At 40.7% G+C, this 18,029-nt stretch overlaps 1 protein-coding gene across 3 annotated transcripts in view; it reads right to left on the reverse strand.

Moving 5' to 3' along the window:
• Positions 1-8,822: 8,822 nt before the first annotated feature.
• STYK1 (serine/threonine/tyrosine kinase 1) overlaps positions 8,823-18,029 on the reverse strand; it is a 32,664-nt gene continuing 23,457 nt past the window's right edge. For all 3 annotated transcript variants that reach the window (XM_065048432.1, XM_021281253.2, XM_065048431.1), the window contains 9 exons: positions 17,743-17,847; positions 16,723-16,866; positions 15,909-16,157; positions 15,495-15,676; positions 13,759-13,842; positions 13,298-13,506; positions 13,016-13,056; positions 12,653-12,749; positions 8,823-11,947 (listed from right to left, as the gene is read on the reverse strand). In XM_065048432.1, the coding sequence (XP_064904504.1) occupies positions 11,743-11,947; positions 12,653-12,749; positions 13,016-13,056; positions 13,298-13,506; positions 13,759-13,842; positions 15,495-15,676; positions 15,909-16,157; positions 16,723-16,866; positions 17,743-17,809 (1,278 nt within the window). In that variant the 5' untranslated portion in view covers positions 17,810-17,847 and the 3' untranslated portion in view covers positions 8,823-11,742. The remainder of the gene's footprint in view (positions 11,948-12,652; positions 12,750-13,015; positions 13,057-13,297; positions 13,507-13,758; positions 13,843-15,494; positions 15,677-15,908; positions 16,158-16,722; positions 16,867-17,742; positions 17,848-18,029) is intronic.

An 18,029-nucleotide genomic window follows, 5' to 3' on the forward strand; every position in this document is an offset into this window, starting at 1 on the left:
TTTTCATAGCATGCCACAAAACTCCAAGTCTTAAGTGAAGCAAAGCAACCTTCTCACTACTTCTCCCTTACATTTTCCCAGACCTGTTCTCTGGAGTAGGAAAAATAAGATATAGTTGACAGTCAGAGATGGGCAGCTGGTGTTGCAAGAAGACTACAGCCCCGGTAAGCATGCCTGAGGACAGGCACCACTGTTATGTTGCAGGTAGGATATAATGACAGGACCATCAGCCACATGCCTTGCTGCTGTCAAGTACAAGACAAGCACTGAGCAATCCCACCTCAAACAAAACCAAAACAACATATGCCTACAGGCCACAAACAGACCATATGGAGTATCTCAGCATGCATGCTCACACTGTGCCAGCCTGACTGACAAGCCCGGACAGTAAGCAATCACCAGGCATCACGACTGCCTTCTTGTCATAAATGGTCCTTCATTTCATGTCCCAGCTTCCACCAAAATGATGTTAACCATGGCTGAAAAGTCAAATTTGGTGCTGGTTACATCATCCATAACCACAATCCAGACCTGCTTCCAGTGTGCCTGTCCTCCAGCAATCCTCCCTGGCACCATCACCAGGAACCCCAGTCACAGGGCAGGATCCCAGTGCAGGCAAGTGCTATGGCTCCTGTGAGGTAACTTGGCAGCTTTACCTCTTGAGTGAAAAGCAGGCTCTGTTACAAGCAACAAGATAACCTACACTGGAATTACAGTGCGGTGCTTGGCAAAAAACAAACTGTCAGCTAGGGGATTATTTTTCTAATTTAATTTCTTCTGACTTGGTTCACAGACTTCCACAGAGTTCTTTCAAACACTTTTGTTCTTACTTTTGCCATGTAAAGCAGCTCACTGAGAAATTACATGGCTGTACTGTAACAACATAACAGTGGATGTGTTCCAAATCGGAAGAAACATACAGGTCTTCTCATTGAAGAGGTAATTATGTTTGCATTCAGCAGCTCCTGCAAACAAGATTTGGTTTAATTACTATAAATCACACTAGCACCTCTTACTACTCTGAATACTCCTGGAGGAGTTAGCCATAACATAGCATATGTTTCCCTGAAGACAAAATATCGTAATATGTGCTAGCACAAACAGATGAAGAAGACAGCTGTTAACAACTAAAAGTCAAGAGAAAGCACTCTTCATATAACGTTCTGGTTTAAGATTATTGTGAAGAACAATTTCAATGTGGGTACTGCTCTACAATTTAAAACCAGGCAACTGTGCTCAAAATCACTGATTTTTGAACAAATTCAGCACAGTCTTAGCTTGATTACCTAGACATTACTACACTGGTGGGCTCTTCCAGGTTCTATTCTGACACATGAAATAACCCCTGGGGACTACACTGAAAGACTCTAGATGTCATTCCAGGAAGGGATGTATCTCACAGAGCAAACAAGCATTGTGTTCTTAATGAAGAAATAGAGGAAGAATAAGTCTGCAGTGACTGGCAGAAAGCAGGAAGAAAGTCACAGCATGGGTCTCGTGACAGGCCTTTGTTTTCTGCTGTGATCTTAATACCACCCAGAAGGTGAACAACGTTCCTGATAAGTAGATCCAGCATCTCTGGAAGCTACTGGATGTAGGCAAGGGTCATCCTGTGGCAGTAAGAAGACACAATAGCTTCTTCCTCTGCTATGAACATCTCCTCAACTTCTTTAATCCTGCCTGTGCTCTTCGCTTCCTCTTTAACAGTTCTTTTGCTCTTAAACTCTGGATGTTGACATCTTTACTTCTACCAAAAACTGCTCCAAGAAGAAAAACTTCACATTTAGAGTCTGGACAGAAATCACTCCTTGACTAATGTGCACCAGTTCTAATTCTAATCTAAACAGGATTATAAACATGGCTTGTCGGTATGCAGCTCGAGCATAGCACTATTAAACACTGCTTCCTTGCACCACAGGTCTGCTATAAGTTTCCCAAAGTCAGAAGTAGTTACTATAAGTGAAGCAGAGGGTGAAGAAGGGAAGGAGGAGGTGTTGTAAGAGGTTTTGTTGTAAGAGGTTTTTGTATTGACCAAGTTAACCTATACACAGCAAAAAAGACAAGTTTCCTATTTACTTTTTTTAAAAATTTATTTTTACAATTTGAGACGGAAATTCACACTTAAGGTTGAACAGAGGTAATCGGAAAGGAGCAATTTGTGTAAATGCAGTGTGCTGGGTGATAAAGTAGGACATGATTAGAGGCAGCCTTCAGGAACCTGGCCAGCTGCTGGGAACCCAGAGAGACAACAGTTTGCACAGTTTGGGGCACTCCCCACACATGCGTCTGTGTCAGACAAAACAGCAGCTGCGAATACCATGATAGAGGCATTTTCACTGCACAGAAAGAAACCTCTAACACAGGACACCTCAAAAAAGCATCCAGCACTGCTACATAAAACGGCAGCAGGGGACAAGTGTTTTCAGCTCAAATGACACTTACCCAACCACTCGCCACTGAAGGCTAAACCTCCCCACCCATACTTCATACTCTGCAAGCTCACACAGTTTTAAGAGCTCAGAAACAAGTCCATCATGAACTTCAAATCTGCACCTCTAACAGGAACAGGAAAAAAAATAAAGCAGTGCTGGGTAAGAAACATTGATCAAACCCAAGAGAGAAATAAAAAGGGAGATCCATGAGCTGTGAGACTCTTGGAATGGCTGATGTCCAGCAGTTTTTGCCTCAGCTTTAAAGGAGATAGGATGCAGGATTTACAGATACATGTCATCCATTCAGCACTTCCAGACTTTGTTGCCTTAGCTGATATGACAAAGTATTTAACATGCCAGTTGCATCCACATCAGATTCACTCTAAATGTAGACAAGCATGCATAAGAAAACACCATGGCTATGCTTTCCACACTGCATTTCTTCTTCTCCTTCTTACCAGTTGCTCACCTGTAGCTCAACCATATGGCAGGCAGCTTACAACTCACAAACCAACAGCCACTAAATTCAGTTTTAAGGGGGCTATGAAAGCAGTTGCACAGCACAGCAAGATTTCAGCAATGATTTTCTGAACAAATTATTCATAACTGAGATGTAATCCCTTCACTTACAGCAATAAAGGCTAGGTCAGATAGCATTCCAGCATTGGACCATCAAAAATTGACAGTATTTCCAATAAGGGATCATGCCGGATTATCGACACTTCTAACAGAAGCAGCAAAGCCATGGTGGATAAAACATAACAGGTATTGAGGAAGCATTCTCTAACTCCAATATATCACTTGGCCTGAAAAATCAGGCATTTGTTGTCAGTCCCAAATGATTTAATGTCACCTTGGCAGTGTTTTCCAAGTGTTCTTTTTTTTATCTGATATCTCCCAGTCCTGAGTCAGATTCCAAATTGTGTTGCCATCACAGGTCTGAAAAGTCACCCATAGCCACCCAAATCTTTCACGTCTTATGCACATCTTAAAGAAATTACTGTGATCTCCTCTCCTGGTTTCACCCTGGCTAAAGGCACCTACACTGGCTACAGTCGGCTCTTTGACGACAGCCACTAGCTGTATGTAGCAGTTTTTGTAACCTTTGAACATAAAAGCTACTGCCACACAGAATGAGGCTTGAAAGCACACAGTATTTAAAAAATATTAGTTAAAACTACCCTACAAACCTTTTAAAGCTTTTCTGTACAACTCTGCCCATATGTGTTTAGTCTATTTCAACCAACTCTCCAGACGATAAGGCCTTTAAAGCCTGCTGCCTTCACTTCTCTTTTGGAACAAATTCCAAAAATATGTAATTATTTTAATATGCGTAAATCCAGTCATGGACTATATTAAGCATGTTTCCTGGTCATCTTTGCTTTCCTGTTATGTTTTGTACCTGAGTGATATTCTAAAGTCCTTGGATTACTGACAAGCTACATAAAATCAAGCTATTTTGCTGCATATTGAATAACTCCATTACATTCCACAGGATTGCTCATGCATTGCAAAATAAGAGTTACTATATTTTTGTGTGTGATATCAAATCAAGATTATATATACAATATAGTACTTTATATACATACATATATATATGATATAGTACTCCAGCCACTATTTCCAAAAGTCAGTGACAGAAGTTCAGGCTAGCTTGCTACTTACTCAGAAGATTCTCTTGGAAAAAAATTCTGCAGGGAAGAACTGCAAGAAAAAGAGGAATGAAAATAAGTTGCCAAGGACAAAATGGGGAGATGGTGAGTGGAGGATGGAACCAAACTCACAAAGGGAAATACAGCATCCTGCACAGAAATAATTTCCACAGGAGATGAAATTTGAGATAAAATTATTATAATCCAAAACAATTTACAATAAGAAAACCAAGATAGCTTTCATTAACATTTGGAAAATAATTACTGGATAGTAAGCTCTAAGCCACAAAAGACTCAAACATCTTCATGAACATCACTAAACTAACAAGTTTTTCAGTCTTAACACACAGAGTAGAAACCTACCAATGGCCCAAAGGGTTGTTTAGAAAGGCTCCACTGAATCAGTATACATGTAGGATAATCCAGAAACAGCAATATCTCAGTTCTTATGGCAGTTCAAACATGGCAGGCTTCATCTGAAACTTCAAAGTGCAGCTATTACTGCTACCTGAAATGTCTGAATCAACGATATATGGAGCTGCTTTAATGGTATTCAGATTCACAGTTGCATCTAAACAAAATCAGATGTACAGTCAAGTCCTCCTGTTGTATCACAGTATTAATTCTTAATTTTAAGGTAGACTACCAGAGGGCAGATGTCTTAAAACCAGTCAGTCCTGACACACAACCACTGACTGCAGCAACTAAAGGGAAACAAGGGCAGACACTGCAGCCTGTGGGGCAGGGCTGAGTTTTGTCACATTGCTGCCTGCCTCTTGTACCAGAAACAGTGCTGGCATCCTTTATGAACCTGTGTGCAGTAAAAACACCCGTAATGCTGTAACAAGGATGTTTTTGACATCCATTTTGTCTGATATTCTGAGAAACTTCCCTTGCCTTAGTGAGAGCGACTGCTGCAGTGAAGCATGACTGATCTTTGTTATTAGGGTGCCACTTCAGAGCAGCCCTGACAGCAAGGGCTGCTCCAGCAAAGACAAATAAAGAGCAAAATATGCAGGGTGATGGCAGCAGGCAAAAGCAAACCAGATCTGAAGTGTGGTAAAAAACTGGAAATAAGCTTGCAAGGTGAATGAGCTTGTAACTTCCGAGCTACGGCTGTAACATGCTTTGTGCGGAGCTGTGCCAACACCTCTAATGTAAGACACAAAGCCACAGAAGTAAAATGCCTCTTGCAGAAGTGGATGACAGTGGGGGCTGTTTAAAAAAAGGGCAAGAGGAAAACCCCAGGCCACCTCCTCCTTTTGTCATAGGTAGAAAGACCCATTAAAGCATTCTATAAATATGAGATTGACTAACGTGAAAAAAATTGCACTTTATGTGACTTGGGGAGGTTTTTGTGGGGGAGGTGTATGTTTGTCAACTATTGTTATTTCTTGATGGTGTAGTACCTGCTCTTAATAAAACCACAAGCTGCAGGAGGTAACATAAACAAATGCACTCTCACATTCTCATGACAAAACCACAGCCCTCACCAAAAAGCAATTCTGTGACCAGAGAAGAGCAAGTAAGTGCACTGCAGTATCTATCTCTATGTGTTCAAATGAGAATCCTTTGCTACATGCCCACTGTAGCAGGAAGAAGATTAGTGGAGGCCTGGAGAGTTCAAAAAGATTCTTAAAAAGCTAACGGTTCATCTGCAGTTTCAGGAAATTCCAAGCGTAGTGAAGCCAGACTGCACCATGAATATTTACCATCTGTACATGCTGTTTGTTGCCATTTTTTTGGACCATAAGCTTTTCTCTTTTCCTCTCTGCCTGCACGGGACAGAACTTCTACATCCTTAGCAGTGCTGCTGGTGCTAATTCAGTTTCTGAGAAGATGATCAAATGGCTGAAGAAGGCAGGTAGCAGAGATAAACCTTCATCTGTACTGAAAGACATGCTGCATCTACATTTGAGGATAGTGAAACAACCCACTGTTTTCCAGTCTCCAACTCTGTATAAGTAGATGCGCTCAATGTGAGTCAAATAAAGACTCAGAGTCAAATAAAGACTCAGATACGTGCAATTTACAGGCTGTGGTGCTAAGCTGCTGCTACCTTGTCCCATCACAAGCAAAGCCAGGCAAACTCGCTCTCCAAGGAGCAGCAGAGTGAGGTGAGACAGCTGCTGCTGGCCTTGATGCTTGTTACCTCTCAGCAGACCCAATCTGCTCAGGCACAACATCTTACTGTCATGGAATATACAAAAGACAGCAACTCAACAGCAGTGTTAGTTGTGGGGGACTATGGTGGGTCCTTTGATTCCCTGGTGGAGGGCATGGGAACAGAAATTAGCCTTGAAGATATTAAGGCCTACCTGTGAGAAAGATGGGAGTAAAGGAGTATCTGGAGATGTTAAGGATGTACCCGTGAGAGAGAAGGGAGTAAAAGAGTAACATTGATGATAGCCAATGAGATGTTACTGCTGTAACTTGTAACCGATGGTGAAGAGACACATGAATTGGTAAAACTGTAAAAAATGCACTTGCGGCAATAAATGGTAACTACTACTTTCATCCTGGAAGAACTTGGTCTATGTCGTTTGTCCGTCTCAACCACGACAGTTAGTCCTCTGCACTTGTTCCAGGTGGAGGAATTCCTCTTCTCTCATGTTCTAAAAGAGCTTAGAGGCTTACACCCTAAGCCTAGGGCATCACAATGCAGAAGGTAAAAAGCTGGTTTGAAAGAAACAGTAAACTCGTGCTTTCAGTGATGACAAATTGTCAAACATAAGCAAATCAGAGAGCTAAAGTCCAAGTGCAAATCCATTCTGCCAGCTGTGCAGGAGCTGTGGCTCCTCTGCTTCACACTAGGCCAGCAGGGACTGATTGAATTACACAGATGGCCCTGACATCTTGAAGAAAATTTTGACAGAATAATAAAAAGTCAATATTTTTCATGGGAACAAGATATTCAAATTAAACAAATAATGTGTTCCATTGAAAATATATGCTTCTCAACAATACAGCTGTGAAAAATTTTCACCAAGCCCTCAGTGGTTTCACTAAGGAGGATTTAATGCATGAGTCTAGGCTGATCCCAAAAATTTAGACCTGTGTATGAATGACGACTGCCATGTGGAAAAGACTGCTACATAGAATACTCTAATTAGCATCAAGTGTAGTTAACCAAGAATAACTCCACATATATAATTCCTTTTATGCCACCTTAAAACTTAATCTGATTTAGATTCAGTCACTTCCAAACCTATATAAGCTAACCTGAGGGAAAGGCAGTCAAACCAGAATAAGGATGAAGAATCAGGACTGAGAATCAGGACACTCTGTGGAAAGGAAATGAAACTTGGACCTTATAATATATGAAGAAAATGTCTTTCTGTGGACAAATTCATAAGCGAGGTCTTGGCACAGGTTTGCTCTCAGGCAAAACTAAGGCAACACCTTTTGTTAGAGGCTGTGAGGTGCTCGGCATCCTGAACTCCCATGGATTCCCTTGATCAGTGCTTTGATAACAGAAACAAAATATGAGGATTAGTGCAAACCAGAACATTGCTTTCTGCGATGTAACAAGATAAAGAGCTTTGAGAACAGCGATACATTTGTCGCATTTACCTCTCCATTTAACAAAGCGCCCTCTGAACCACTGTGCATTATTCATCAGGTCTGCAGCAGCACTACGGATGCTGTTCACAGTTCTGAGATTGTATTACATGTCTGAAACACACCCACCTTTCACTGGCAAGACCTTTGAGGATATCCCATTCTTTAGTGGGAGGCTCAAACTAAGCAATTTTTTTTTTAAATGAATAGTTTATTTGTCAAAAAAATAGTGTCAGCTGACTGATAATTGTGAATTTGACTTAAATTTACCAGGTAGCTTTGACCCTGTTTTCAAGTGAGGGAGAGAGAAGATGATACAGGCCTGTTTTAGCATTTTGAAAAGATCATGTTTCAATTCTTCACGTCAGATTCACACCAACAGTAGTTATGGACATTAAGGCAGTGATTAGTGAACACCATAAGAAAAGTCTGAAAGCCAAATGAATACACTTTCATAGAGTTTTCAATGTTCTAGTATACAGTGGTGATATATGTGCTGTATGAACTAACATCACTTTTATTTCTGGATGGAAATATACAGGGTGTTTCACAAAGATGGATGCAATTTACCAAAACTTGGTAACTCATTAAACCATTTGTAAATTTTTGTGTGATTGTAACATGTTGCCATCATGAAATATACTGCTTTAAAATTGTGTTCATCTTTTTTAAACACCCTATAGTTTCTTGCAAAGCCTAAGTGATATAGCAAAAACAAGAACCATTCCATTAATGTTATTTTGCATCTAAAATAAAACTTCTTAACTTTGCCTTTGGAAGAAGACAAATAAATTTTGATGGAAACCATAATCTAAGCTCATTTTTCCAGCTATGTATTTTTAAAATCTAAAGTGATGGTTGAAGATATCCTTCAGAGAAGGATATTTCTCTTCTCTTAGAAGAGAAATAGTTTAGCTTTTTTCACAACACTGATTTTCAGCCTTGCATCCTACATGGCTAACCCACCTAAGTTTTGCCTTCTAGGATGCTGCAGGCCTGCAGCTTGTTCTGAAATTATCTGGGATTCAACTACATGAAATACTGAAACCTAATGAACATAACTGACTGTAATTAGCCTTTTGTGGGTCACTATGCCCTTTAACTTCAAACACATACAAGGGTCATGCTCATTGGAGAGATACTGAGTGAACACTGAATCCACTCTTCACACAGAACAGTAAAACTATTCCTTTAATGTGCATTTATATTTTTTACAAGATCATTACTTGAAATGCCAAAATAATGAGAGAAAAAAAAATTAAGGCACTGTCAAGTTAGAAAACACAAATAGTAGAAGTCAATGAGAAAATTTGTTTTGCAGACTGATTCTGTTTCTTTTGAAATGAAGGAAAAATGTTTATGGCTTCAAGTTACTCTGATTTTTTACCAAGTTTGCATATTCATTAAAATCAACTATGAAATATTTTCAGATAAGCTTTGTGCAGCTTATAATATAAAATATAAATATCGAACTAGCAAAACTCCCACTTTTTTAATTAAAGAGACATGCCCCTCTTCCAGGCAGACACTGAAGGCATACAGATGTATTTTCACTGGGACTTCGACCCCTCAGCTGTCCTAGGGCAAGTCTTAGCATAGGCACCACTAACTTTTCTGCAATAGCACTGGCACAGCCAGAACCTACTCAGAACGTGAACAGTCAAATCATGTGCACTCAGGTAAATCACCAGTGCAACAACCCTTGTCACTGAACAGTGACAAGCAAGTCTGTGGAACTAACATTAACTAATATAGTGGAAGCAAGTTTAGAACTAGCATTAAAATGTATTCACTGATCAATGCACAGCATATAAATGGCTTACAAGAAAACTACATACATAAAATGTCTCACACTATTATTTTAAACTGAATCTGGAGTTCATACTCAGCAGCTCACTGAGTAAAAGTTCATCTCCTCCATGTGATTACCAAAGTTGTCTGTGGTGTTTACATGTGAGACCTTGAAGTAACTGTGTTATCATCACAGTATTCACAAAATGCTATGGTCACAATTGTCAGAGGTCATGTCCAATATCCAGATCCGCACTGCAGAAGTCATATAGCAAAACTGTCACCACAGAGATAAACACAATCTATCATATATTCTCACCATAATCATACAGCAATGTCACTATGCATGCTTATTCTCATCATACGTTATTTTTACTGTAGATCAATTTTTGTTATTTGGTGTATTCTTAACATTTCCATACTGTTTTCACAGTAGTTATAAACTATGGACAGATGTCTTCAAAAAACCAAAATAACTCAGCAACAAACAACTCAAAGAGAAGCACATGAACAAATAACCTGCTTTGCTCAAAGGAATGATGAGTTAAGAACCATACCTGGGAAATTAGGTCTGTAAGGACTTTTTCCTGAGACAAGCAAGGAATAATACACCTTTATTATCGGAGTACTCGACAGCACAGCTACTACAGGAAAGATACACTCTACATGAAGATATATGATACTAATGTAACAACTTCTGCATCCATAGATAAAATATAGTACCCATTTTCCTGTGGGAAGCTATAGTATAAAGCACTGGAGAAGACCCAGACAGTTACTGAACACAAGAACCCAACTGTGTTGAACAGGTCCTTAGTGAATGCACACCAAACCATCAATTTGTGTTACCTACTCTGTACACTTTTTCTTATAGTGCTGTGCCCCCTAGCATATTCCCCAGGGCATCTCCTCTTTCGAATACCCAACTGATGATGTTTCTTGGGACATAAAGGACAGGGAAACATTTCCAGAAGCCACCTTGTGGTGGGTTGACCCCGACTAGCTGCCAGGTGCCTGCCAAAGCCACTCTATAAATCCTCAACTGGACAGGGAAGAGAAAATATGATGAAAGACTCACATTGAGGTAAGGACAGGGAGAGATCACTCAGCAAGTACCATCACAAGTAAAACATACTTGACTCAGGAAAATTAATTTATTGCCAATCAAAATCAGAGTAGGTTAATGAGAAATAAAACCAAATCTTAAAACACCATCCTCCACACCCCCTTCTTCCCAAACTCAGCTTTACTCACGACTTTTTCTATGTCCTTCTTGCAAGAAATGAATGGGGAGGGGGAATGGGGGCTGTGGTCAGTTTCTCACACACTCTCTGTGTCACTCCTTCCCCCTCCCACTCTTCTCCTGCTCCAGTGTGGGCTCCTCCCACAGGAGATGGTCCTTCACAAACTTCTCCAACATGGGTCCTTCCCACAGGCTGCAGTTCTTCATTAACTGCTCCAGTGTGGGTCCCTTCCACAGGGTGCAGTCCTTCAGGAACAGACTGCTCCAGCATGGGCTACTCACTCTGTGGGGTCCTGCCTGAAGCCTACTCTGGCTATAGCCTCCTTCAGGCACATCCACCTGCTCCAACATGGGGTCTTCCATGGGCTGCAGGTGGATCTCTGCACTATTGTGGACCTCCACAGGCTGCAGGGGGACAACCCACTTCATCATGGTCTGCACCACGGGCTGCAGGGGAATCTCTGCTCCAGCACCTGGAGCAGCACTTCCCCTTCCTTCTCCACTGGCAGTGGTGTCTGTAGGGCTGTTTCTCTCACATATTCTCACTCCTTTCTTCTAGCTGCTGTTGTGTATTATTTTTCACCATTTCTTAAATACGTTATCACAGAGGTGCTACCAATGTTGCTGATGGGCTTGGCCTTGGCCAGCGGCAGGTCCATCTTCGAGCCAGCTGGAACTAGTTCTATTGGACATGGGGGAAGCTTCTGGCATCTTTTCACAGAAACCACCCTTGTAGCCCCCAGCTACCAAAACCTTGTCATGCAAACTCAATACGTTCCTTTAACTCAAGTTTCTCGTTACATTTTCTACAGCTTCCTAAACCCACTTTGCTCCCAAATCACCACTGGCAGAGTGATATCAACAGGTCGGTTTAATAATAATAATCATGATAATAGTTTGTAGTTTCAGGCACGGAGGAGAGATCTGAAATATATATATATATATAACATATTTGAAAAACAGAGGGATCCCTTCAAATTCATACACCTCATTCTGAGCTTGAGAAGTGTCTAGAAAGGGCAAACTCAGAGACTTCCCCTTCACCAACATGTGAAAGAGTCCTTCAGAGTATAGTGTATTCACTCACTAGACTGAGGACATCAACTCCAGCAACATTAGCATAGAGTTCAGGCACCACGAACTCAGGCACCTGCAGCACTGCATGATTATTGCTGGTCTTCACAGCTGCTTGTAGAGACCGGATCAGGTCTGCTGGAGAAGGCCGGTTAGTTGCATTCCACTGCCAGCAGGACTTCATGATGTTGTACCTGTAAGATGGAGAAGTAAGGAGGCACTGGGAATGAAAAGCAACACAAAGTTTCACTACAGTCATCTTACATTTAAAACATCTAGAGACCTCCACTTTTTCTTCTTCATATAAAGTTCTTTCCATGACCCTTTGACATTTGCAACCACATAATAATGTGTGGGGGCAAAGGCATGCAGTTGTTTGAGCGGATGCCATCTGTGAGCATGGGAAAAGGGAAAAAGATTGTTTGGTGTTCCCTTTTGAAACAGTAAATGAAATTCCTTATGGAAGAAAAAGCCTCTGAATATTAAAATAAACAATGTCTTCACAAAGAGGAAGTATAATGCCTTAGATCTTCTGTGTGGATGCTTTGTTCATTCCAGGAAAAATCCCACAACTTAGAGGAAAAACATACATAAGTCCAGAATAGTCCTGTGCTTTGCAGGGAAACAGGGGAGCAACAAAATGCAATGGAAGACATGGAAACAGAAATAAGAGAAATTTTCAAAAGCAGGAAAGAGAGGTTTTGGCAAGCAAGGTTTCATGCAGTAGAATCCAGTAAGGAGATGTGGTAAACATGAGAGAACAAGTCTCCTCATCTAACAGGGTACTGTTTTGTATAGTCTAGACTTAGAGATCTTCTTTAAGATCTAGTTTTGTATATCTCACTTCCATTTAGCTCTGCAGATCTCAAGTTCAAATGTCCATAAAGAAAGAAGCTTACATGGCTTGCCGGCAGCTTGAGGGCTGCTTCATAATGTTCTGTCTCTGCAGGTATGATAAAATGTCAGAAGGTGGTACCTCAGGATATGGTGGAGCACCTGGAAGGGAAAAAGGAATTAAGGTAATGATTGCAGATAGCAGCTTCTGTATAAGAATGCCTTCGTCCCCTACCAAAAGCCTTTTTTTCCTACCACAACTCACTCTGAGAGAAAGTCTAAAACAAATTGACAAGACTTCACAAGTTAGGAAAAACAGGATGGTTATTCAAATGGTCCAGCTTTACATTCTGAAATTTGAGATTTTGGGTCTTGCTAATTTGCTGCTGCCTTGCATATTTTTTTTTATTATCATTAAATCTTCTTACCTAATGTAATCATTTCATACAGTAGAATTCCAAAAGACCATCTGCAACAAAAGACAACATACCAATGGTAAGTTTCCACTCTAGCTAGCTAGTCTAAATACATAAAATCGACTACGCATGACCTGCAGAAATGAGAAGAGAAGCTATGAGCTATGAAGTGGGAATTATGCTGAGAATAGATATGCCTTATTGTGAACTTCAGGACACGACATGATGCATAAAGAAGTGAAAGACACAGGCCTGACAGACAGATTAACTTCTAGCCCAGAAGTTAAATCATACATGTCTGCTTTGATGCTTGGGGGTTTCTTCAGGAGCCGCTCTGGAGCCTGCCACTTGACTGGCACAATCTGTGTGACTGAGTTGGCACCGTATGTGTGAATTTCATAGGCAAGACCCAAACCACAGAGCTTAGCAGTGAAGTTGTGATGAAGGAGGACATTCCTGGCAGCAATGTCACCGTGGAACAAATTATTCTGTTCAAGGTAAGCCTGGAAAGTTGGAAAAGAAAGAGACAGTTATAATTCTATTTATTTTAATTTATACAAATTTAACTTAGTTTATGCCTGTCTTCCCTGCTGTGGAACAAGGGTGTATACTCACCAAAATAATGCAAGCATATTTGGCTCAGTTTTAACAAAGCACATCTTCAGTGCTCAGGCCAAGAAGACTTATGCCACCATGCAGACTCGTGTTGCAATCAAGCAAGAAAGAAAAAATGTAGTGAATATAAGCAGACTTACCAGAGCTGCTGCAACTTGCTGTCCAACTTCATATACTTGCCTCTCAGTGAGGTCATAAGGGACACCATCCATTGTCATTACATCCTAGAAACACAAGAGCAGTACTTGGATCAAACATATGCCTTAGCTGTAGGCTACCAGGGAACATTTCCTTCTAATCTAATAAAATGAGTACTATCTAATCTTAGGCTTTGCCAGTTAGTTTCACAATTGGTCACAAATTGACTGACATATAAGGGTACATGGATGTGTGATGTGGATGGATGGATGGTGTGCTGGGTAAGACAAGTACACTAGAGACAACTGCTGGGTAAATGGAAGGGTGGAGAAGAGATGAATAGGTTAGACAGACATGGGCAGAATGACAGTGGAGAATGACAATCCATATGCATGCATGAAAGACCTACTATAAATTAGAATCATGAGTAGAAAAGCACATTGATAACATATGAATCGCTATCTGGTATGAAACTAAATATCCATCTCCGTTACCACGCTGCCTGTTACAGTGACCCTAGCTGGATATCCAGATGAGAGAAAGAGAATAAGGTAAGCACACAATGCTTTTCCTGTGTCGTTTTCCAGCCCCTAACTATTTTCAGCTTACGGACTTCCTGAGACAGTTATGGTTTCCACATGCTCAGTAACGTTTGAAAGGCTATGGTCCGTGAATTCATTCACTCATGTCTTGAAGCCATGTGAAGTTTCAAAATCCACAGCAGTCAGTGGCAAAGAATTCCATTAGTCAACTCCCCACTTCACGAAGCAGCAACTCCATTTGTTTTGTACATGGCACTTACTAGCTTGATTTGCTACCACCTTGTCCTTCTGCTGAAGTAGACAGCGAGAAACCTCTCTGTATTTAGTGTTCCAGATGCAGGAGGATGATGGATTTATATGGTGACATGGCAGAATTTTCTTTCTATGCCTTTCTAAATAATGTCTAATATTTAATTTCTTTTTTTTTGCTTGATTTAACATTTTCATCAGACTTTATATTTTAATATTATAAAATCAGTCCCATTATTTCAGCCGTCATCAGCAGGACTACTCTTCTTCATGGGCATAATTTCATTTTTAACTATACTGAATTTCATCTGTACTTTTTATTGGCCAGTCTCTCAATCTTGAAGGATCTTTCTGCAATTTCTCAAGGTCAGTCCTTGCTTTTACTGGCTGGTATCACTAGCAGTCTTTATCACCTCCTGTCATTGCATTTTCTAGGTTATTGATACATGTAATGAACAGCACCAGGTCCTAGCATATACACCAGCAGAACTTCATGGGTGACCTCCCTCCATGCAAGTACCAACCTTTCACTTTTATGTTGTTTCCTGTGTTTTAATCAACTCCTTGTCACTCAATGACCTTCTCCTTGGTGTCATAACTGCTCTGTTCTCTTAAACGCATTTGGAGTGGGACATTATTTAGAACTTTTTAGAAATTCAGGTAGCTGTAGCAACTCTCATTCCAATGGTCTGCAAAGTAGGACTTCACTTTACAGAAGTATGTCAACTTCTTCAAACTATATTGTATCAACAGAGATATCCACTAATTCTATTGCAGTTTAGAGTTGTGTAGAACTTATCTGGGGGACAGAAATAGTTTAGACTTATATAGATGGATGCACAGAGAGATGAAAATAATCATCTGTGATTTGTGGACTATGACTTATGGATAGATATGTACCTAAGGAATTTAGGAAGATATTCTACCATCACTTTGTTTTGACTCACCTTCCGACATGTCCATAGAAATGTCAACAGGTCACCAAGAGACACATCTTCCATGATCATATAAAGTGGAAGCTGGTCTACACAGCACCCAACCAGTTCAACCAGGTTCTCATGATGGCCAAGATTTTGATGGAATTTAATCCTTCCTAGGAAATCCTTTACTTCCTGGGGACTAGCCAGTTCTGTAAGAAAAAAACAAAACAAACAAATGAAGGCAGCAAAGAACAGGGCGAGTAGCTTTTACAATCAACATGAATGGCAATCTTCTTTCATCTTGCCAAGGCACTCCTTCCAAAACACCACTGATACTGAACACAATGTGTTCTTGTCCAGTAATGACTACAAAGTTCTGCTCAGCATCAAGTATTTGATACAGAGATCTGTAACAAAGTGGATTCTGGCCATGTGCTTTACCTTGCAAGGCTTTCAATACTACAGTTTTAGTCTCCCCGCGTTTCCCAGTTGTCAATTGAGCTCTGTAGATGCTCCTGTAGCGGCCATGTTTTATCAGCTGCAAGGTGCCTAGTGAGAGTTTCTCTCGTGGTATCTCCAATTCTTTCAGAGTCAAGGAAGCAGAATTTAGCAGGCTCTCCACAGAGGTCTCACTCAGCTGGATATAGCAGTTCTCTGTTGAGCTGGATTCCTGCTTATTGTTGTCATGTGCTGACAAAAACAAATACACATGATGCATAAAAGCAGACAGATGAACTCCTGTAGCAGGTGGTAACGTCTATCTTTCTATACTCCCTATCCTCCACTAGTCCCTGTTCTATTTCCTGCCGTTCTCATAGGAAGTGGGAGACAGCAGCGTGAAATTAACTTTATTAAATGACAGTATAGAAAGTGGATTAGCTAGGTGTGATCTACATCAAAACAACTGTCATTCATGATTACCTCAGTGAAACTTTCCTTGAAGTAGCATCTAGAAAGCTGTTCCAGAAACACACTTTGCAGCTCTCAAGTGATGTTACCACAGTACATTAATCAGCCTATATGGTATGTTGTTTTAGGTTTTCTCAGATCCATCTATACTACAGATGCCACTGTTACTACTGCAAGTGGAATAACTCAGGGTTCCCAGTTTTTCTAATGTTCACAAGGATTGCTGAATACCACTCAGGCTCATCAGAAATGCTACTGCCTAACAGTTCAAGCAATGGGAAAATGGGATTGACTTCTGGCTACTGCAATCAACACTCTTTCCTCAGTCTGAAACACATTTTTCTACCTTGGTGTCCAGATGATGATGATTGCTTCTGCTTTGCTCGCAGTCCTCGACAGTGGAGCCAAAGGATCACAGTTAGCACAATGACAAAGAAACCCACAAGGAGAACTGGGACAACAATCACTTCAGTCTGATGTTCACGCACAACTATCATCAGAAAAAGAAAATGGGAAGCCAAAGAATTAGTAGCACTGCCTGACACACATTGGTTCTGTATAACAAAGTAGTAATAACCAATTTCAGTAACTTTCAACCCCCAAAGCATGTGTATCTATCCTCTGTTCCTTGGAACAGCAACTCAACACTGAACATCTCATTTTTCAAAGATGCTGAGTATCTAAACTGTATGAAACCACTGGGACAACTGGACGTAACATCACTTATTTAGATACCTTAATTCAGAGAGTAGGAATTGTAGCCATGTGTAAATATCATCTACCAGTGAAACAGAGCAAGGCCTGGCAGAGGGATAGGAGGGAGACGGGAAGGGCTGGAGGTTACTGTGCCATCACAAATACATGTACCATTACAGGTTCAGCTCCTTCCATCAAAATTATAGGGAGCATTTTAAAGAAAACAGGGCATGGTCACTTTGCAACTAACAAGGATGTTGCAGGTAATTAACTCTCTTAGCTCCTCAGATTTGGATGTGGTGCTATTTTTGTACATGGCAAGACCACATTTCAGTTCCCAAAGATGACAAAGTCATGAAATCAAAATCTCACAAGACTGGTCCTTAGGGAAGCAGCAGGGAATCTTTAATCACTATTATTATGTCTCATTCAAAGTAGAAATACTATAAAATGGCTAAAATTCTGTGAGATTAATCCCACCACAAAGGCTGCATGCCCCTAAAAGTTTCTACTGCACTGAGACACAATGCAGAAAGAGCTCAGTCAAATCCTTCTGTGTGGGCTGGGATGCAGGTGGAGCAGGGGAAAGGGCTTGGCCTGATTTTAGCAAAACTGGCCTTCCTGCTCAGCATGTGAAAGCTTATTACTCAAAGAAATCTGTGAATCTTACCACATAGCTTGTCATTGCTGTTGCATTCCAGCAGCATGCGTGTGAATCTTTTTACATCCCCTACCATGTTCAATTCCAAGCACGTGGGTCTCTGATGTCTGTCTTCTGCACAGACAAGAAGAATATTAAAGAAATCTATCAGGGGGCAGTATGATTTATGAAGCAATAAGTGAACTGAATATGAAGGTTTCTACTCCTTATGATCAGCAGTTGTGTGAAAAAGCAGCCCTAGGACTTCAAGGCTTAGGGAACTATACAGGATATTCACTATCAAATCCTACAAATGG

This window comes from Columba livia, unplaced genomic scaffold, assembly GCF_036013475.1.
Source record: "Columba livia isolate bColLiv1 breed racing homer unplaced genomic scaffold, bColLiv1.pat.W.v2 Scaffold_82, whole genome shotgun sequence".
NCBI lineage: Eukaryota > Metazoa > Chordata > Aves > Columbiformes > Columbidae > Columba > Columba livia.